The following is a 23,049-nucleotide window of genomic DNA, read 5'->3' as shown; positions in this document are numbered from 1 at the left end:
AAAGGGGGCCGGGTCCGGGACGTGAGGCGGTAAATTGGACTCCGTAACGGACCAATGAAGAGTTCCTCCGCTCTCTTTCCCGGAGAGATGGTGGACGCTGCGGTGGAAAGACGACGCACTGATGACAGTGACCGTCTGGTTCACCAGGCAGTTACGAAGGTTTCTGGGCAACCTCGTACAACTGCGGCTAAGCCTAAGAGTTTAGCTAGCGCTTCCTCGGCTGCTAAGACGGCTGCTCCATCGAAGCCCCGAGGAAAGACTCTTCCTGCTTCAACTTCTGGTAAAGGAGGCCGTAACCAGCCCTCCTTCCCCGAGGAGGTGCTGGGAAGAAGTCGAAGCGAGGTGGGAAACGCTAGGGACGGCGTTCCCCTCACCAGCTGCCGGAAGTGGGGGGGTGCCTGGCGAGCCATTGGGCAACTTGGCAGCGCTACGGTGCCGAGACCTGGATAGTAGACGTCCTTCGGGAGGGATATCTACTACCCTTCGAATCTCGGCCACCCCTCACCTCCACCCGGTCCATCTGCAGACATATGTTCTGGGATCCTCAAAGGACGACGCTCTTCGGCAGGAGATCAAGACCATGCTGACCAAACGAGCTGTAGAAGTCGTAGTGGATCGGTCACCGGGCTTTTACAGCCGCCTTTTCTTAGTGGAAAACAGGCTCGGGGGGCTGGCGCCCGGTGATAGATCTCTCTCCCTGAACCGATTTGTTCGCAGACTCGGTTCAAGATGGAGACGGCACGTTCCGTGCTGGACTCCATCAGGGAGAACGACTTCATGCTTTCAGTGGACCTGAAGGATGCGTATTTCCAAATACCCATCCATCAGTCCTCCAGAAAGTACCTCCGCTTCATCTTCGACGGGACGGTGTACCAATTCAGGGCACTTTGCTTCGGTCTCTCAACCGCCCCAAGGTGTTCACGAGAGTCACACTGGTGTCTGCTTCGGGCCCATTCGCACGGGATACGTCTTCTGAGGTATCTCGACGATTGGCTGGTCCTGGCGAGCTCCCGCTCGCAGTTGCTGCAGGACAGGGATCGACTTCTAAAGTTTTGTCGCGATCTGGGGATCGTGATAAACTACGAGAAGTCCGATCTCGAACCCAAGCAGAAGATGAAGTACCTGGGTATGCTGATCGATACGGTAGCAGCTCAAGTCCGCCCCGCAGACTTGAGGATCAGCAAATTTCAGGGAGGCAGCCGGCCGGTTCCTGTCTCGGCAGGAAACAGGCAGCTCAGCAATGGCAAGTCGTGATCGGCCACCTGTCGTCACTCGAGAAGTTAGTTCCTCACGGACGTCTTCACCTGCGGTCTCTCCAGTGGAGACTAAGGGAGAGTTGGTCACAGGTAAAGGATCCACCTTACTTCCCCGTGTCCATCACGGAGAAGGTGAGGCAGGACCTAGCCTGGTGGCTCGACGACAGGAACCTCTTAAGAGGAGTGCCCCTACGCACTCCCCCCCCGGAGATGCTGCTGTTCTCAGACGCATCGACCGAGGGATGGGGCGCACACCTGGAGGAGTTGCTGGCTGCAGGTGTGTTGGGACCATCCACGACAGCACCTTCACATCAATGTCCTGGAATCAAGGCGGCGTTTTTACGCTCTCCAAGAGTTCCAAGACCGCTTGATGGGACACTCGGTGGTGTTGATGTGCGACAACACCACAGTAGTGGCATACGTCAACAAGCAGGGGGGCCTAGTGTCTCTCCCGCTACACCAGTTGACTGTGCAGGTGCACGAGTGGGCCACGGCTCACTCGATAGAGCTGTCAGCACGCTACATTTCCAGGCAAGAGGAATGTAGTAGCGGACAAGCTCAGCCGTCGGGATCAGGTAATAGGGACCGAGTGGTCCCTACACCCAGAAGTGGCGGAAAGGCTCTTCAACCTGTGGGGGCGTCCGGTCATAGACCTGTTCGCCACCCGGCCACAACAAAAAACTTCAAGTTTTTTGCTCAGCCGTGCCCCGGACCCATGGGCAGCTGCAGAGGACGCTCTTCAACACCCCTGGGACAACCTGTTCGTCTACGCCCTTTCCTCCCTTTTGTCTGATTCGGAAAGTGATCAGCCGAGCGCTGGTCACTCCCAATCTCAGGATGATCCTGGTGGCTCCCAAACGACCTCAAGCCGTTTGGTATCCGGACCTGCTGGCTCTTCTTGCAGAGGAACCCGAGAGAGATGCCCCACTGGCACAACCTTCTAGCCCAGCCACACGTAGAGCGGTACCACCGAGCAGTCCAGTCCCTACAAACTTCACGGCTGGCTGTTATCCACCATCTCTTGCGAACGAGAGGCTTTTCTCGCAGCGCAGCAACAGAGATGGCTGGACACGTCAGACAGTCCTCTGCAGCTGTGTACCAGGGGAAGTTGGGCCGTCTCTGTGGTGGTGCGTAGACGGGGTCTATCTCCTCTCAGAGCCACTCTTCAGCAGGTAGCGGATTTCCTCGTATTTCTTCGCCGAGAGAAGCTCCTCTCAGTACCCACAGTTGGGAAAGGATATAGAGCTGCACTGGCACTCGTCCTAAAACTGAGGGGACTGGACATCTCGAACTCATTCGAGATCTCCTTGCTAATGAGGAGCTTCGAAAGGTCTTGCCCACCCAGGGAGCTCAGGCCCCCTGAGTGGGATGTGACTCTCGTCCTTAGGAGTTTGACTCGAAGACCATTCGAGCCACTCGAGAGTCGTCAGACAGGGATCTGACCCTCAAGACCCTCTTCTTGCTGGCCCTGCATCGGCGAAGAGAGTAGGGGAACTTCATGGCTGTCCTTCAATGTTAAACATTCCAGGGGCTGGGGATCTTGTGACGCTCGATTTCGTCCCGAATTTCGTAGCTAAGAACTCAGAATCCGTCGATCCCTGACGACAGGTTCGATGTCTTTCACAATCCCCTCCCTAATGGATTTCACCGACAACGATACGGTTGAAGATGCTGCTTTGTCCTGTGAGGGCGCTACGGCGCTATCTGAAGAAAACTCGACACCTCAGGCCTGAGTGTCGACGCCTCTTCGTTAGCACTGGGGTTACCAAGAAAGAAGTATCCAAAAGAACACGCTTTCTTTCTGGCTGCGTGAGGTGATCAGGAGAGCGTACGAGGCTGATGGTAGTGACGACATCCGTACGCTCCGACCGAGGAGCCCACGAAGTCAGAGGTATTGGACCCTCTTTGGCGTTCCGCAATGAACTTCTCCGTGGCGCAGGTCCTGGAAGGCAGGTGTCTGGGCCAACCAGACTACCTTCACGTCCGTCCTTCTACCTTCGGGATATTGCCCACAAGTCCTTGGATACTTTTTCCTTGGGACCTGTGGTGGCTGCTCAACACGTTGTGTAAGCTTACCCAGCACCCGAGCAGGCAGAACAGCATCGATTCCTGGTGTGACTGTAGGAATGAATGGTTGAATGAGAGTGCGACTGGCTTCTCTTCTCCATCTTTCTCTCTCTCTACCTGTGGGCAGAGGGTCCACGGTCGTCCACCATGCTGGAAAGGGAATCCGATGCAGGTAAGCTACTCAACCGAGCCCCAATCTATCCCTTTAGTTAGGGATAGAAGCAAATATCCTCCACTCCCTCCAACAAGGGAAGGAGTGGATGCCTACTTGAGACAAACCCATAACTTTATGTTGGCTCCTGTACAGGAAAACAAGTTTCTTGCGATGCTGGTACGAAGAGATACGCTTGCCTCTCTCTTAGTACCTGGCTCAGAGGTCTGACCATTGATCCTGCGGTGCACACCCGATCAATCGGACAGAGTTTTGGATCCCTCCCTTTGCTCTTACGACCAGGGAGGCATTCCAAGGTTGGACGAACACCAGTCTGTTCACCAAAAAGACTCCGATTCCACCCACCAAGAAGAGTCTTCCTATTGTTAAAGGACCGAGGGTTTGTATTCGTATCGGAACAAATGACAATTTGTCGAAAATTGCATTTTTCCTAACTATACAAACCTGAGGTCCTTTACATATAGTCCCACCTCATACCACCCCTCACTCTGCAACTTTTTGCATGGGCCTAAAGCAAAAGTGATTCTTCACCGCCCGGGCGCGCGGCGCGCGCACGACCGGACAAGCAGTTAACTACCGTTCTCCCCTTGTTCGAAGCTTACGACCGTCCCAGCTGCCGCTAGTTACCTTCCTATTGTTAAAGGACCTCAGGTTTGTATAGTTAGGAAAAATGCAATTTTCGACAAATTGTCATTTTTCGACATAGAGGTCTTGACCTGGCTAATAATAAAGACCTTCATGATCTACTGAAATCTTTTGAGACCACTAAAGTACCGATGGCTAAGTTGCCTTCGTGGAATCTGGACGGTGGTTCTCAAGTTTTTTTAACGTCAAGCCGCTTCGAACTTATTTACTCTGGCCTCTTTGCGAGATTGACGAAGAAGACTGTATTCATAACTGCTCTGGCGACGGCGGAGAGGGTTAGCGAGATACAGGCGATTAGTAACACGTCGGCTTCAAAGGGCATAATGCAATCTGCTCTTTGAGTATGTCATTCCTGGCTAAGAATGAGAACCCTTCCAACCCTTGGCCTAGGACGTTCGAAATAAAAGGTATGGCAGAAATCATTGGTCAAGAGCCAGAAAGAGTCCTGTGTCCTGTTAGGGCTCTTAAAGAATATCTTCGTAGGACAAAGGAGTGTAGAGGTTCTGCGGAGAATTTATGGTGTTCGGTTAAGAGGCCTAATATGCCCATGTCTAAGAATGCACTGGCATTCTTTTTGAGGAACACCATTAAGGAGGCGCACGCTTATTGTCAAGATAGTGACTTTAAGCTTTTAAAAGTTAACGCTCATGAAGTAAGGGCTATTTCGACTTCTATAGCCTTTCAGAAAAATATGGCTCTCAAAGATATTTTAAGTGCCACTTTTTGGAGAAGTAACTCGGTGTTCGCCTCGCACTATTTACGGGTAGGTCAGAACGACATATGAGAACTGTTACTCTCTTGGACCATACGTCGCCGCAGACACTATCTTGGGGGCAGGAGGTAGCACTCATCCTTTCCCATAGAAAAGGGTAGGTGAGTTTTTAATGTTCGCAATGTTTATGGTTGTAGGGTCGGCCGCCGATGCGGTCTTCCCTTCTTTAGCCTTTGGTATATGGGAGTATTTGATTAGGCTAACTTAGGTGGTGGTTTTGCCTCGTTGTCCTCTTGAGTATGGTCATGGTCTAGTCACATTGTGTGGTCTCGTCCCCGTTGGCAGATCATCTAGAGCGCACCAACTAAACAGGTCTCTACCTGTTGGTAACTCTAGTGAAGCAGATGCAGGCTTGGGTGACAGTAATCACGAAGTCAGCTATGCTAACAGGTAAGGAACCAAGATGTCAATCATCTACATATATATGTTTCCTAAATCCTTTTCTGTCTCTCCCACCGCCAAAGGTGGGATTCAGCTATATATATATCTGACAGGTAAGTTTCATGAACAAAATGATATTGTTAAGATACAATAAAGTTTGTTCATACTTACCTGGCAGATATATATATTTTAAGTACCCACCCACCTCCCCTCAGGAGACAGTGGAGATAGAAATCTGATAGAAAATGGGAATGGTTCCTGATACCCGCCTCCCAGCGGGGGGGCGGGAATGGGTTACTAACCACCCTACTCCCACTACGTGGTCGTAAGTTTTTAGAAATTCTGTCGGACTTCAGAGAATACAGCTATATATATATCTGCCAGGTAAGTATGAACAAACTTTATTGTATCTTAACAATATCATTTTGTTCATACTTACCTGGCAGATATATATAATTAGAGTGCCCACCCTCCTCCCCTCAGGAGACAAGGGTCATGAATAAAATATGAATAGAAAATGGGAATGGTTCCTGATATCCGCCTCCCAGCAGCAGGAATGGGTACTACCACCTGGCCGCCCACTACGTGTGCCGCGAGTTTTGAAATTCTGTCGGACGTCAGAAAATACAGCTATATATATATCTGCCAGGTAAGTATGAACAAACTTAATTGTATTATAACAATAACATTTTTGCTTTAAACTAGTAGGCTCTTGCATTTCAAACCTTTAAGATTTAATTTCAAATGTTTTACTGTATGCTTTGAGCATTTCTGACATTTGTTTAGTTAGCAAAAAAGTAGTTATAGAGATATTGGCCCATATCCTTATATATTGTACAGTTCAGGGGACCATAGTAGAAAAGTAAAGTGTTTATGGTGAGGAAAAACACAACAGAAATAAAATACTCAGATTAATTTAACAATCTAGGGGCTGCATCCTTATTGGCTTCCTGCCCTGGACTCCCCCCGTCCCCCCATGTAACCTCACCTAGGATGCCTATTCCTTACATGGATTTCTACCTAACCTAACCAAGGGGACTGCATCCTTACTAAGTCAAGGGCCTTCACCCCACCTAGACCACCTCTGACTGAACCTAACCTAGGGAGTCATGTCCTTTCCTAGCTGGGGAGCCTTTGTCACCCCCCCCCCCCCCTCCACCCCTAAGCTCAGCCTGCCCAGCCAATGGCACCACATCCTTACCTTAGTGTGTGATATTAAATTGAAAACATTCCATATACTTAACTTAATCAGAAATAAATGTTAGTAAGATTGATTTCTTGATGTCTTCAGACTGGTCAGGATATTCCTTTCATGTTGGAGGCCACTAGTTTTCAGACTGTGAAGGGTTAACCAGTGGTTCACAAGCAAAATTATATTCTAAGGTGGAAGGGGACATTGTTTCCTGTAATTAAAAGGAACAATTCCTCTTGGGACACTGCAGAGAAATAGTTAAGCATGTTCCCAAAGGAAAGCAAGTGAGTCTGCTTATTAAGAAAGATAAAATTAGACAGAATTTAGCAATACAATCAAAATAATTGAAGGAGCTGGAGTTTTCAAGGAATGCGTAATTTGTTCATGAAACTTACCTGTCAGATATATATATATATAGCTGTATTTTCTGAAGTCCGACAGAATTTAAAAAACTTCCGACACACGCAGTGGTCGGCCAGGTGGGGTTAGTACCCATTCCCGCCGCGGGGAGGGGGCGGGGGTATCAGGAACCATTCCCTATTTTCTATTCATAATTTTTCTGTCGCCGGTGCTGAAAACACCTGTTTTCAGTACCTCCGTCTTAGGATTTTGGAAACTTCATTGCCGCTAAGTATCCTAATTGTCTTTTGATTTATTTACTTGGATTTGTGGCTAGGCATACGCTATCTTAAATTGATTTGAAATTTGATTCATTTTTGCATAAGATATCTGAATCTAGTTAGGCTAGTTTCAGAGTGGGTTGTCTGCAAAGATAGGGTGTGGCTACCGAAAGCTTCGGTAGATCCGCACTTGGTATGCACGAGGGGTATGGGTCTTGCTTCTTTGTTGAGATTGGTCATGTAAGGAGTGTGAGACTTTGTCTATTCCGTAGGAAGACGTATGATTGTAACGCAATTATCAGTAACATCTAATTCCTAAGGAAAAAATATTCGTATGTACGCAATTAATCAGTAAACAACAGTCAGGGTAGTGAACCTGCTAACCTTCCTGTAGACTTTATTTTGCCTAACCCTATAGTATGGCCTACGGGTTATGAATATGTCTGCGAGAGGTGATCGCTCTCCTTCATTGTTGTGAAGAGTGCTACTTCTGTTATTGTTACTCCTAACCCTGTAATGTTGCCTTCGGGCCCTAAAACAGTGTCTGTAGAGGTTACTGCCCTTTCTCTTATACTCTTTCGATTCGTAACTTAGAATCGAAAGTGCTTGCTTTAGAGAGCAATAGTGAAGTGGCTAAGTGCAGTGACAGTGCCCCTTGTGTCGTGGAGGGGTGCGTCAGATCGGCCTTATAAACGCCTCTAGGTCTAGACCTCTGTCGGACTCCCGCATGGACCGCCAGGGAGAGGGCATGTCGAAAGAAGCCGCAGGAGGGTTACGAGGAACCCCCACCGATCTGGCGTGCCTTCGGCAGTTTCTGATGAAATCCCCAGACTGCCAAAGTTCGTGCACGTGCACGAATCCTGAAGGATTGCTTCTCGTCCTCCGAGGCGTCCTCCCCGCGCAAGGGTTGGAGCTCTCGGAAGGACTCGCGCCCTCTAAGAAGCTTTAGAGAAGAGGACGCTTCACGTCCTCTCTCTCGTCAGGAGGGAACGTCAGATCCGCCCCCATAACGCCTCTAGGCCTGGACCTCTGTCGGACCTCCCAGGACTCAGGGAGATTGGGCATTGTCCGAAAGCCGAAGGAGGGTACAGGGGAACCCACATCGATCTGGCGTCCCTTCGGTAGGACTCGCGCCCTCTAAATAGAAGCTTTATAGAAGAGGACGCTTCACGTCCCCTCTCTCTCTCTCGTTATGCGTTTCAGTGAGAAGTAAGAAGGCGAACGTCGCCTGATCACGTTGTACGTCTTTCCACCGGAAAGGAATATGAAAAAGAAGGCAGTTTCTCTCGCTTGTTTTGACGCCTGTCCAGGAGCGTGACGCTTTTCTGCACGCTTCTTTTTTGACGCTCGGCTTGAACGGGACGCTCGGATGGACGCCAGGCGCGCCAGTGGACGCCGAGCGTCCTCGCCAGTAGGGCGCCGAGAGCGCGCCAGGACGCCGAGCGTCCTCGCAAATGGACGCCGAGTGCGCGCCAGCGCACCACCGGTTTGTCTCCTGGCTGAACGTTTCTGTTGAACTCTTCAAGCTCTTGTTTAAGATTTGTAGCCTCAAGAATGTGAAGTAAGCAGTGCTTCGGAGGAAGCTTAAAGTGAACAGACAACTTCGTCTTCGAAACCCAGCAAGACCTCAGGTTTCGTGAATTCAAGAGGTCTCTGTCAATATTTATTGCTTTTCGCAAAGGTGGATGGAGTTAAGAAAGCTCAAGGGAAGATCTCGTTTTCTCTACCGCAGTCAAGGATCTTTGCTATAAGGCAGATTTAACGGGTTATGTAAAGGCTCGACGTCTCGGCGACGTTCAGTAGGATTCTTGCAAAGGCATTCATCAAAAGGACGCTCTTCAGGAAAGCGCAAGACAGGACTTCCTTTGCCATACTGCCAATAAATTTTAAGCTTTAGCAGGCATTAGTTGTGATACGGAGGAAGCTGGTTGGAGAGTTCTTCCTCTTCCCAGGATAATTTTGCAAGCTTTTTAGCCCATCTGAAAGGGTTTTTCAGATGATAGATTTTGTCAGTTTCTAGTCGGGACTACGCTGCCGAATTGAACATCGTCGTTCTACCTGCCGTAAGCCCTGTCTCTTAACAGGATTCTTGCCCCCTTCCTCGTTTGAGACGTGAATCGGAAAAATAAAATGCTCGACTTCCTGGATTACGTTTTGTCAATTCAGTGACTTCCCCCATTGCATATACTATCGTTTTGTCAAGTAAGTGGGTATCCCCTCATTGACAAAATATTCTCTTTGTCCCGTAAATGGGTTAGTTCTCATTGACAACCATCTCTTTAACTTGATATTGCGTAAACGAATAAGCTCTTATTGACAAGATTCGGAAGAGCTCTCATTCGTCATTCGCAGACTCGTACAAGAAATAGACTTGTAGACTACGTCAATGAACGCTTATGTCCAATAACATAAGAAGCTTGAGCTGTATGCTTCGATTCTATAAGTTATGTTCATGAAACTTGCCTGTCAGATATGTATGTAGCTGTATTTCCGAATTCAGCTATATATATGTCTGCCAGGTAAGTATGAACAAACCTTATTATGATATAATAAAATATTTTGCCTTGCGTTATTTTACTACTGGTTGGTTCAAGTCATACACGCTTGCTGTAGTTACCTCTTCGGATGGCAACCGAGAGGTCTATTGTCTTATTTTAAGGACATTTAATCGTTACTCCCTGCAGCCTTCCAGGAGTTTCCGATTTATCTTTTACCGTTGTATGGTAGTGTTCTGACGACACAAACGCATCTATATATTTAGCGTTTTCTGTTTCGCTTAAATATACCAGCTTGAGAGTCTCTTTTTGCTCAAAAAATAACGGAACCTATTTCTTCGTAGAAATAGGTAGCTGGCAACCCAGATAAAGTTAAGAGACGACGTTCGTAAGCTGCTGCTGCTGCTGCCTGCGTGCCTGACTCAGGCTGACTGTCAGTGTCCAACCGAGGCCAGTAACAGATCGTGCGCTGTCATGCGCGGTAGGTTACGTCTCTCTCTCCTACGGGATTGACTGACTAACCGTATCTCTGTGCTGGCGGTTACGTCTCTCCTGCGGGATTGACTGCCTACTCTGTATCTCTAGTCCTACAATCACGGACTTTAGCCTATAGATTTGATTGAGGGGATTTCTTACGTGAATGAATAAACGTTGCATTCGGTTTTGCCTTACTATGTTCAACAGAGTTATCTCTTTATCCTTTCGGTGCTCGTTACCGCACGGTATAGACTACGAGTCTACCGCAACATTGCACTTTTGTAATGCTCTCCTGCTTAGGCAAAGCGCAGCCTTATTTTGGGAGTAAGCATACTCGGGGAGGGGAATGGATGAGCTTGCTGGGAAAAAAAAAAAAAAAAAACCATTTCCTTACTGAAGAAGTTTGTTTTCCCCGAATAGACTGCAATTCAGACCCCACAAGTTTTTTTCCTACCGGGTGAAACTGAAATATTTTATTCAAGATCTAGGAATAATTCTGAAGATCTCTCAGTGCGTCATGATAGAAAGAAGATGCCGGACATCTGGATAGGGTTTCAGATGTCCTGGATCTTAATCTGAAAGAAGTAAATGCAAGTCGGTCGTCCCTCCAGTCCTCGAAACGAGTTTTTGGAACCAGTGGTCCACATCAACTCTGAAATTCCACAGCTCTCTCATATCTTAAGAAGTATCTTCTCTCGGTCCCTGCTCGAGTTTACGAGAAAGAGCCTATTATCAACAGGCGTAGAATGTAACGATCCTCTAGAGGTTCGTTACAGGATTGCAAAAGTCCGTACGAATCGTCTCGATCGACGGCAGCAACTTTTGACTTTCGAGTGGAATCTTTCTTTAGAAGCAAGTTGAGAGTTGGGGGAGACCTTAGGACGCCCTTTCATTCTTCTCTTCGATAGGTTGAGGACGAAGAGGCTTCTTCTCTGCTCCCTTTTTCTCGATCCGGGATCGGTACCATTAAACGCCATCCTATGGTATTAAACGGGGATGGATGTTTAGTCTTTTTTTTTTCCCCCTTTTTCAATCGCTTAGGAAATGTAATAAGAGGATTTATGACGTCACAGGGAGCGACAATGACGCTGATCGCCCCATGTTGGCCTTCAGGATCCTGGATTCACAGAGGTCACATCCTTCCTAGTTCACTTTCCTAGGACCTTTTCCGAGAGAGTCTGTCTACTCTAACTCGAAAGGTACCTATAACCTCTCCGCTCTGAGTCTGACAACGTTCAGACTATCGAGATGTTGACAGGAATAAGATTACCGTCTTCCATTTCCGTCTGAAGAATGGGATAAGCTGGCAGTCACAACTATTAAAGAATACGCAAATATGTTGTTGACGGCTTTTGGGCTCAGAGATTTGCGTCTGTCAAACAACAAAGCCCTTCACGATCTTTGAGTTCTGTGGAATCTCGAAACTCGCTCACCATCTACTTTTTTGTCTCACCTGTTTTCTCGGAGTCAGACACTCGTGCAGATCAGGCGACTATAGTAGCCCTGAGTTTCTTGTTGACGAAGTCGGTTGCGTTTATACACCCCCGATGATCGTGTAACATGAGACCAGGTTGGACTGTCAGGCATTCTTCCTTCGGGACTGAATCGCCTTTTTGCTCCTTGCTCCTTTCTCCTGGCACCAGAAGCTCGAGTCAGGAGTTGATTCGCTGACGACGTTGGGTTGCGTTGATACACCCCCCAAGGTTTGCTTAGATTGAATCGCCCAGGCAGTCCAGACACTCATCCTTCAGCGAATAGTGCCTTATGGTCTTCAGGGTACAGCCTTGCTGTCCTTGATTCGTCTTACAGACCTTACAGACCTTACATCTTGTTCGGGTTGCCCCAGGTCCCTCAGTGTGAGGCACCTCTAATGTCTACCAGAGAGTTGCTAGTACATCTTCCGGTATATTTTGCATCTTCCAATCTTGGATGGTCTGGGATGCAGTTTAGATATTTGTCGAGCTTATTCTTAAACACATCTACGCTCACTCCTGATATATTCCTCAGATGAGCTGGCAACGCATTGAATAGACGCTGCATTATCGATGCTGGTGCGTAGTGGATTAATGTCCTGTGTGCTTTCCTTATTTTTCCTGGTATAGTTTTGGGCACTATTAATCTACCTCTGCTTGCTCTTTCTGATATTTTTAGTTCCATGATATTTTCTGCTATTCCTTCTATCTGTTTCCATGCCTGAATTATCATGTAGCGTTCTCTTCTCCTTTCTAGACTATATAATTTTAAGAATTGTAGTCTTTCCCAGTAGTCTAGTCCTTAACTTCTTCTATTCTAGCTGTAAAGGACCTTTGTACACTCTCTATTTGTGCAATATCCTTTTGATAGTGTGGGTACCATATCATATTGCAATATTCAAGTGGACTACGACATATGTTTTTTATAAAGCATAATCATGTGTTCAGCTTTTCTTGTTTTGAAGTGCCGTAACAACATTCATTTTTGCTTTACATTTTGCCAACAGAGTTGCTATTTGATCATTGCATAACATGTTCCTATTCATCATCACACCAAGGTCTTTAACTGCTTCCTTATTTGTGATGGTCTCATTATTAGGTCCCTTATATGCATATAGCTTTCTTTCTCGTCTCCATAATTTATTGATCAAATTTATCAGAGTTAAATACCATCCTATTTACCTCTGCCCTCAATCATTAATACTTTGTTAAGGTCTCTTTGTAGAGCGTTCCTATCTCATCACAAGTAATTTCTCTACTTATTCTTGTGTCATCTGCGAAACTACTCACTACCGAATCCTTAACATTATTGTCTATGTCTTTCAATCATAATAACAAACAGTATGCAGCTAAACACCGTACCTTGCGGCACACCGGATATTACCTTGGCTTCATCTGATTTCTCCTCGTTTGCAATAACTTATCTGTTTTTTCTGTTGTTGGTAAAAATTCTTTTAACCATCTTCCTACTTTATCCACGATATTGTGTTTTCTAATTTTCTTCGCTAATATTATGGTCTACTTTATCAAAAGCTTTTGCAAAGTCTAAATAAACCACATCTGTTTCATTTCCGCTTTTCATATTTTTGAATATGTTCTCACGGTGGACTAACAGTTGGGTTTGTGTACTGTCCGGTACGAAACCATGTTGTCCTTTATTAAACAAATTATTTTTTTATTAAATGTTTCTATATTTTTTTCTTCATTACCCTTTCATACACTTTCATAATATGTGATGTTAGACTCACAGGCCTATAATTACTTGCCTCTAGTCTTGATCCACTTTTGAAAGTAGGGTCAATAATTATGCTAATTTGTGCTCATCATAAATCTTGCCTGTATCTACACTTTGTCTTAATAATATTGCAAGTGGCTTTTGCGATAGAATGAACTACTTTCTTTAACAAAATAGCAGGAATTCCATCAGGCCCGCGCAGCAGCTCCATTTTTCAATTTTCATTAATAGCCCTGCTACAATATCAGCTTCATTAATATCTATGTCAGCTAAATATTCACTATTTTCATCCCTTACTTCTATATCATTATCTTCATTATCTATTCTAGGGGTGAATTCTCTCCTTATATCGTTCTGCCAGTATGTTGCAAATTTCCTTTTTTTCATTCGTTAATCTCCCTTCAATTCTCAGAGGGCCTATTTCTATTCTTCTTTTATTCATCTTCTTCGCATATGAGTATAATAGTTTGGGGTTTTTTGCTTGATATTTAATAGGGTTTTTTCTTCCAAGTCCCGTTTTTTTCATTTTTCTTTGATTGTATAATCTTTTGTTTCTTGCATTTCTATCTTACTTTTTAGTTCTATAACTTTCCATGCATTTTTTTTCTTTTGCAAGACCTTTTTTTCCACTTTCTGATTTTCTGGAACAAGATCCTTCTGTCTCTTGGTATGCATGAATGATGTTTACTTTTCTTCATTCGTATATATTTTTGCCACTATTTTCTCCAATATTTTTTATATAATATCTCCGTATTTACCCTTATGTCATCACTTACGAAAAATGTTATTTCCCAAATCTTTGTTTAATTCTTCATTAATTTTCTGACCATTTTTCTTTATTTTTACTGTAGAAGTTGTATTTTCCATATCCTTCCCACTTTTCATTTCTTGCTTATCTCTATTTTCACTTGCTTTGGAATGAACTGTTAATTCTATGACATTATGGTCTGAAATACTCGCATTATAAACTATTATTTCTTTAACATAATTCATCTCGTTCACAAATACTAGGTCTAAAGTATATTTCCTTTCTTGTTGGCAGGTGATTTATTTGTTGAATGTTGTATTCTAGTAGCATATCTAATAGCTTTTCAAATTGCCTCTTATCTTCTGCACTACTATTACTCTCTTTTTTATATGTATAAGTACAACCACAATCTCCTATTCGTTCTTTCCATTCTACGAAAGGAAAGTTGAAGTCACCAGATAGGAGAATAGTCCAGTCCTTGTGATTTCTACATATATCATCCAATTTTTCAATTATTAAGTCAAACTCTTTAGTATTAGGAGGTCTATATATTACTATGTTCATCAATTTTTCAGATTCAAATTCTACCGCTATTAGTTCACATTCTGAGTTACTATATTTCTCATATATTTTTCCTTGTTTTTTGTCTTTCCCATATATTGCGGTTCCCCCTTGATTCCTATTTTTTTCTATTCTGATCTATAAGTTTGGAACCCTTTTATTTGATCATCATTCCCATCTCTTGGGAATACCAGGTTTCACTTATATTCATTATATCTATTTTCTTTTCACTTTTGGGTTAGTTCTTCTAAGTACTCTATTTTTCTTTTTGAGTTCACTCGTAACTAAACCCGGCGCTTCATCACTATGATGGTTTGCGTGTTTTCTCCGTTCATTTAATACTGGTAGTAATAAGGATTTTTTCCCATGTCTCTTTCCTGTTCTGGTATGTTGTTCTTTTTTTCATTTCCAGAAATTCTGACATTAAAAAATCCAACTTTTCCATAATATTTGATCTTCTTCATCATAATTATTCATTTTGTGTCTGAATCTGCAATTTTTCTCCGTTTCTGCAATATCCTCTTGCATAATAAATACAGTTATTATCTCTTGAGTAGAATTTCGGAGCTGATGCTTTGAAATTTTTTGCTGACACCTCTGCATATCTCATTGGTGGTTTGCTTTTCTCTTTTACCTGATATTCTTGATTTCTCTCTTTATTTGTTTCTTTCTTATTTTGGATTTTATTACTTGGTTGGTTATTTATTTGATTAGGTTCAGGCTACAGGTGCATATATTTGCATTTTTTGTCGCTTACTCCTTTTCCTTCATTTGAGTTTTTTACATCTTTTTGGGATGCAGATCTCTGCAATCATCCCCATATCCATCAAGTATGACATTTACCATATATTTCATAGTTTTGACATATCTTAGGATGTTTGTAGTAACATCTTTCTCCAAATCTGCAATTCCCTCTTTTCCAAAAGGTTGCAGATTTTGTCTTTCTTGTCTATTTTTTCCTCTTTCCCGTCATTGTATAGATCTGGGTAGAGCCTCTTCGGGATTTGCTTTCTGTTGTCATATCGTAATTTATTTCTTCGTAGTATGCTGCTTTATTGCCTCATATGTAGTATCAATGAGTATCTCTGCATCCATACTTTTATCTTGTTCTTTGTTTTCCTTATTTTTTTCTGTCATTTCATTTTTGTTTACTTCTCTTCCGTTTTCCTCTTCTTCTTTTTCTTCTTCTTCTTCCTCTTCCTCTTCTTCTTCATCCTCAACTATTTGTACATTCAATCTTGATTTAATTTTTTTTTTTTTTTTTTTTAACATTGTCTATCCATGATAGACATGTTTGAACAAAAAATTTAAAAAATTCTTGTATCTTTTCTCAAATCTTGTATTACCTCAGCACACTGTGGATGGGTCGGAATGTTGCATGCAGCACATTTTCTGATTAGGTTTTGTGATTGACTTGCTATACCAAACCTTACACAGTTTGCATGCTTTGGCATTCTTTTTCCTATGCATCAATTAGGATATTCACAAGATTCACCTTATTCATTTTCGTTTGGTCGGAATTATGGTTGGGTTTATGGTATATTTTTCTTATGGAGGTCTCTTGACCACTTGGATTTTATTTGGAACTTCTTCAATTATTTTCAAGATGTTTTCATTAGATTTGTTCCAGTTTGAAGGATTATATCCTTCTAATATATCTATGAATGCTTTTGTATCTTTTTGGTTAGGACTGTTGCTGATTTCATAGATGAGAAATGCCAGTTCCCTTCCTGCTACCTCATCGTATTGCGAATCTGCTAAACATGCCAAATTACGCCACCTCTTCCCGCAGTTGGAACTTACTGCCATCTTGTTCTGATTTATAGTATTACACTTGATAAACTAACTTAGAAGACGCTTTATCCTACTATTTTCACACTAATCTTATCACCGATAGTTCACGAACACTTCTAGATATTTCTCAAATTCTAGTCGTATGTTAAACTTGTGATATCTGTTGATTAATCTGACTTCACGCGGGTACGTCTCACCAAGCAAGATGGCTACTACGATGACTGGTCAACTGGTCGGTCACCTGACTTTAGTACAGACGGACTGACTGTGCATGTCCAGATCGAAGCTTTCAATATGGAACTTAGACGTAGTCTAAAGTTCTTGATGTCAAAGCATTCGAACCTCTCCTACCTGTTAACTTCTTGCATGTGATCAGGAAGGCCTTCTTCTAACCACCCTAGATACGACAAAGAGGGTTAGTGAGATTTTAAGCCATCGTCACAAGTTTTGGCTTTAGAGAACACAAGGCGGTGTGCTCTCTAAGCCTTTCGTTGTGGCCTAAGAATGGAAACCCGTTTTGTCCTTGGGCCAGGAGCTTGGAAGCAAGGATGGCACAAGTTAGTGGGCAGGAGCCAGAGAGAGTCCTGTGCCCTGTCAGGTCTCTCAAGTTTTATCTACATAAACTCAAGAAAGTCGAAGTCATTCGGGCAATCTGCTGTGTTCCGAAAAAACGACCAGACTTGCCCATATCGAAGAACACCCTGGCTTTAGTGCTAAGGAGTTTCTTTCAAAAATGCTCCTTCATTGTGTTTGCACAAAGATTTGAAATTTGTTTTTATCTGAATGCTCACGAGGTGAGGGCGCGGCCTCGGAAGCATTTCAACAGAGCATGGCACTCAGCAACATCCTGAGTACCATGTTTTAGCGAAGCAACTCGTGTTCACTTCACACTCCCTGCGAGATGTGAAGATGGCATATGAGATCTGCTGCTCGCTAGGGCCATACGTGTCTGCAGACACAATCTTGGGGGCAAGAAGTACCATCATCCTATCCTGTAGAAATGGTTAGGAAGAGCTCTTAATTGAGTTGTTGAGTCGCCGACAACAGCGACTTCTTAACTCTTAAGCCTTAGTTAACACACCTTAACTTTGGCTAGGTTGGTCAGGTGGTGATATATATATTTATATATATATTTATTTTTTTTACTTCTTAGCCCTCATGGTATGGTCAATATGGTCTAGTCACATTGTGGTCACGCCCCCGTTGACAGATCATCTGGAGTGCACCAGCTTTATAGGTCTCTACCTCGCTGCAACTCTAGTAAAGCAGAAGCAGACTTGGGTGACAGTAATCACGAAGTCGGCTATGCTAATAGGTGGAAACCAAGATTTAAAATCATCTGCATGCATTTGTTTTCCAAAATCCTTCTATTCTGTCCCTTCCCACCTCCAACGGTGGGATTCAGCTATATATATATCTGACAGGTAAGTTTCATGAACAAATGATATTGTTAGATACAATAAAGTTTGTTCATACTTACCTGGCAGATATATATAATCAACGTACCCACCCCCACCCTCCCCTCAGGGGACAGTGGAAATAAAAATTATGAATAGAAAATGGGAATGGTTCCTGATACCCGCCTCCCAGCGGCGGGAATGGGTACTAACCACCTGGCCGACCACTGCGTGTGTCGGAAGTTTTTTAAATTCTGTCGGACTTCAGAAAATACAGCTATATATATATCTGCCAGGTAAGTATGAACAAACTTTATTGTATCATAACAATATCATTTTTGAAAGTCCTACATAACGTCTGAAACTTATAACAAGGCAGCACTTTATCATGGACACAGTTTCAAGAGATGGTACATAATCCATTCTTACCCACAATCTACTCAGACAAACACCAATTGGTAGTTCCAGTCATGTCCAGGATGCAAGTGTCCTAGAACTCTAATGTAGGGTACAATAAATTAGAGTACTAACACAACCTAGGTCACCATGCCCATTTTGTTTACATAGTGCATGATGTCTCTTTGAAAACACTTAATAAAACTGACCTTAATCAGAATAATAAATAAAGGAACTATCATAGAGATAGAAGGACATTGCCCTGTATGCTACTTGTTTAATGTTTTCCCCACCTGAAGACTCCAGTTTCCCACAGTGGAATTTTTTCCAGATATGCTTGGAAGAAGTCTATATTTGTGTTATTTGGGACCTTTACAGTGTATTGTATTGGCTTTATTAGTAGCTTTCATGATATTATAAGCTGGTCAGAGTAACTGGGTGAGAAGTTTGATGAATTTTATAAAATTCTTTTTTCAAATATCCCAACGTCTCTAAGCTAACCATGTTGTTGACTGAAACATCATACTTAGGATGTGGTATAGGTAATAGCAAAAGTAGGCATCCTATATACTATGGTGAAGACATGGTTTGTTTATTCTCATATGATTAAAGCATTTAAGGAAGACAATTTACCTTTTTTTCTCTGTTTTAAATTTAATTTTTGGCAGTAGAGTATTTAGACTACTAAGCAGATAATTTTAATCTCCTCAGCTATTGTTCCAGTATATAAAATTGATATCCATGTATCTAGATATGTCGATGACTTGGAAGGTTGCTATATTATATTGTAATTAAAGTATCCTGACTCGATCTTTAGCAGAAGTTTTAAAATCAGACACCATGCCTCATGTCTGCTTGCAGGCTAACCTAACTTGATTCTACTTTAATGTTTACTGTTCATAATATGTACCTACTATGAGATTCACAGCCGGTGTCCCGGTGTTTTTCCGGAATAAAATTTTATCAACGTACCGGACAAAAATGGCACTTTGTCACGGTATCTTACATATTTACCTAATTTTTTTACTGTATTCTGTATTACGAAAGTTACATAATTCTGGTAATTATAAGAGTAACACCGACTTCTTGTAGGCATCACCAGCAAACTCAGAGGAATGTCTTTCGAATATATACTGACGTCATTTAACTTGCCTCCCTTGATTGATGATTGGCTATTGCGAAAAAGTCAACCTGGCAACAATGAAATACAATCAGTACTCCTTGTTTACACTTTGTAGTAGTAGTAGTAGTAGTAGTAGTAGTGCTAGAATCCTCGAAGAAAAGTTTCCACAAGTAATCCGAGAAATTACTTTCTATCACTATTTCTCCATTGAAAAATTATATAATTAGAAATCAATTAACAAAGTACGTAAAGAAAACTTTGGCATTTGTTGTAACTCCTTTGATATTTTTCCTAACATGACGGTGACGATCATTGTAATAAACAGATCATATATCGTAATTATCTTTCTGCACCTTATGGAAGTCAACAAATGACAAAAACTTGGTAGCCTTGGATGTCCGAGTGTACGCCTTACCCAAAAAACGGGCCGTACTATTCATTTACCTGTTCAAGCTTATGTAAGGGTTGCCATGGGCCTCCTCACTTCTAAACAATTGTGCAAGTCAAATCACAAAAGCTGTTCTGCAAAAACGGTGACAGTGACTTATCATAGCCGCCATACTTGAAGCCTTGACAAGGTACGAATATTCATTCAGAATTTCAGACAGCTGTTTGTCGTCATCACGTTGTGGGAGGAGTCGGGATGTCATACGTTTACGTTGCGTATAACTTTGAACCCATACATTAGTATGTTCCGCCACTGGCTTTGGCTGCTTTATTTTACTCTTATGAACACTTTACTTTTTTTCTAATATAAATAAAAAAAGAATGCTGCTGAAAATTAGGTAGGGATGTTAAGTATACTATGGTTAAGTAAAATCTTTGTCAAATGCACAGAAAAAAATTATTCTGGAAAAACACCGGGACAAAGGCTCTGAATCTCATAGTAATCAAGATCATTTATACCTCATGGTAGCCTGATGTAAGTGAATACGTAAATATAGCAGCAAGATTTTTAACAAAGTATAGATATTGTTCTTTGGGTTAATGCTAAGAAAATTTGAAACAACACTTGTTTCCTTATGATTACCAGATGGCATCTTTATCTCAATACAAGTACATTATTATTATATTACTTACATGGGCGTACTGCTCTTTAACCTATACAAAGGGTTACCTAAGAGATCATTCAAATGGCTACCACTTACTGCATTGAGGTACTTCATGTACACAGTATCAGAGCAAGATAACATTCAAATGGAAGGGTATTACCACTTTAAAGTTTTTTTTATACATCAGTAGCCATCAGATTTGGAGCTTAAAATTTTATAAATTAGTAAATGGCTGTCCATAAAAAAGTGACTTTGTGTATTTTAGTAGTATCTTTTGTAGTAGTATCTTTTGAATGATGAAGTATCTTTTGAATGATGAAACAAGATGTTACTATATTTGTTTTAAGTTTATTTATTGGTTTTAATCCTTTAGTTATGGTAATTTTATTTATATAAATTTCTCAATCATTTTCAGGAATTCATACTATGTAGGAATGAAGAAAATGATCCTCGGAAATGTCTTGGAGAAGGAAAGGAAGTAACAGCTTGTGCCCTAGATTTCTTCAGAAAAATCAAGAAGTCTTGTTTGGAAGAGTTTAACCAGTATGCTAACTGCCTTGATAAGTCATCAAAAGACTTCCAGTACCGACAGTAAGTATGGTGAACTGCAGTACGTACTATAAATTCTATAATGTATTTAAGTTTGCACATGCAATTTTGGTTTGCTAATCCCTTTGAAGCCGTTATACTATAGTTTAGGTTGAGTGATAAAATACAGGTTCAGTGAATTTTCTTTAGTAATACTATCACTTTGATGTTTCCCAAGAGTATCTGAGATGTACTCCTACCTTCTGGAAACCTTTTAAAAATGGGTTTACATGTTACAGATACAGTCTGCTATAGAATTGAAATTTGTTCATATATTTGAATCACAGACCCTTGGAATGATAGTGAATTACAGTAACACCAAAAAGACCACGAATATGGCTGTCATTAGCTGCATTGCCAGACTTCTCCCAGACTTATAATCGGACTACAGTTAATCTGCATCCCTCAATTCTAGTTTCTGTAATCCAGTCATAAAATCCTACTTATCCCTACAACAGGCTTTCCAAAAGAAAGAGACTTCCAGGACAAGGCCTACTTAATTTAGATTCTTTGAGGAGTCAAAACCTATTTTTTTATTGCTTTGTATCATTTATTTTCATTAGTGAGTCTGGGCTAGATCTTGGGAATTTGCATAATTCATTTAGATTATTAAAAATTAAATCATCCTTATCCTACCCTGTTATCAAAACATTTTAATGTATGATATAAAATCTTCATTTACTGCAGCTGTTTTTTTTCTCCACTATAAATTATCCTGGACTCGTCATCAAATTTCAGTTCATTCAGTCATTTTATGCCTTCAGTGTTAAATGGAGAACAATAGTGTCAAGGTATTTACCCTTTTTGACCTGGTATAAGGAAGATATGGCACTGCTTTTGCCACATTAACATTATTTCCAAACTCAAGTCAAGGGTTTATGAATCAAATCGGAAAAGTGGCAACACCGAAAACATACATGTTTGTAGTCATTTTAGTTTTACCATAGGCGTTATTGCTTTTATTTGTTAATAGTAAAGAGATGTGAATGCTAAGTGTAAAGAAATCTAACAAACCTAGGCCTATGAACAAAATCTTGGTTTAAACAAAAGAATAATTGCATAGGCAAATATTTGCTAGTTAGCCAGAATTTTTGAAGTGCTTAAGAAATATACGGTAACTAACAAATATAAAATAAATGTTTTCAAGATAGTGTGTGGTATTTTCTGAGTTTTGAAATATATGACAGATTCACTCTTACAAAACATATAAGCCCTTATTGTATGAAGTAGTATTGTGTTTTGCATTGAAAAATAGTTGTCATATCACTTAAAAAGCATAGCTATACAAGCCAGGCATTGCCTTTGAATAATATATCCTCTTTGCTGTCAGTTTGTTTTACAGAGATTTTCAACTGTAAGACTAAAAAGTTACAGTACTAGTTTTTATAATTTTGTTATAAATTTAGGGAAGGAGAGAAAACTGAGAATTCTACAAGAATTTTGTTTCATAATTTAAATTTTTTAATTGTCAACAAATTCCATCCTCTTATATATAGGGACAACAAAGCTTACCATCATTAATAAGAGAAACTATTGACTAGGGTCCCCAGTGGCAATATTTTTCATAAAGTATGTTTCCCATTTTTCCCGTATAGCAGTGGTAATGGTGAATGGTCTGGCCCATTAGAGTATTCAGACTAAGAATTTTTCAATCTAGATGTTAATTTTTTCAAAACATATTACAGCATTTTTTGTTAATTTCTTCAAAACATATTACAGGATTTCGAAAAAAATAATTGTTACAATAACAGTGCATTACTTAATATTTTCTATTTGCAGTTGTCGTAACACCCAGTCAGTTTTTGACAAATGTGTTTTGGATAATCTTGGTATAGAACGACCAGAATTCGGATATTTCTGTCGAGCCAAGGTTGTAAACACAAAGAGGTAAGAATTCTTATGTCGAGTAGTCTTATCAAACTATTTTGTTCCTATAGAATATAAACGAGTGGTTGTTGAACTTGATAACAAGGTTAGGTGGTTATTGGGGAAAAAAAAAAAAACCCTTCACCGCCACCATTACTTGGCCATGCTAATAGACTTGGCAGCAGTGAGAACTTTCCCTTGGGACTCTATAGGGATGGAGTTCAGAGAGGTTAAGAGTGC

At 41.8% G+C, this 23,049-nt stretch overlaps 1 protein-coding gene across 1 annotated transcript in view; it reads left to right on the top strand.

Moving 5' to 3' along the window:
- The window catches only part of LOC135208673 (NADH dehydrogenase [ubiquinone] 1 alpha subcomplex subunit 8-like), a 44,781-nt gene that overhangs the window by 19,131 nt on the left and 2,601 nt on the right, over positions 1–23,049 (top strand). Inside the window, exons 2-3 of the mRNA XM_064241105.1 lie at positions 20,771–20,946; positions 22,723–22,830. Of these exons, the coding sequence (XP_064097175.1) occupies positions 20,771–20,946; positions 22,723–22,830 (284 nt within the window). The remainder of the gene's footprint in view (positions 1–20,770; positions 20,947–22,722; positions 22,831–23,049) is intronic.

The sequence above is a fragment of the Macrobrachium nipponense genome, chromosome 35, assembly GCF_015104395.2.
Source record: "Macrobrachium nipponense isolate FS-2020 chromosome 35, ASM1510439v2, whole genome shotgun sequence".
NCBI lineage: Eukaryota > Metazoa > Arthropoda > Malacostraca > Decapoda > Palaemonidae > Macrobrachium > Macrobrachium nipponense.
Note: the sequence above shows the minus strand (reverse complement) of the source record. Positions and strands in the feature narration are given on the sequence as shown.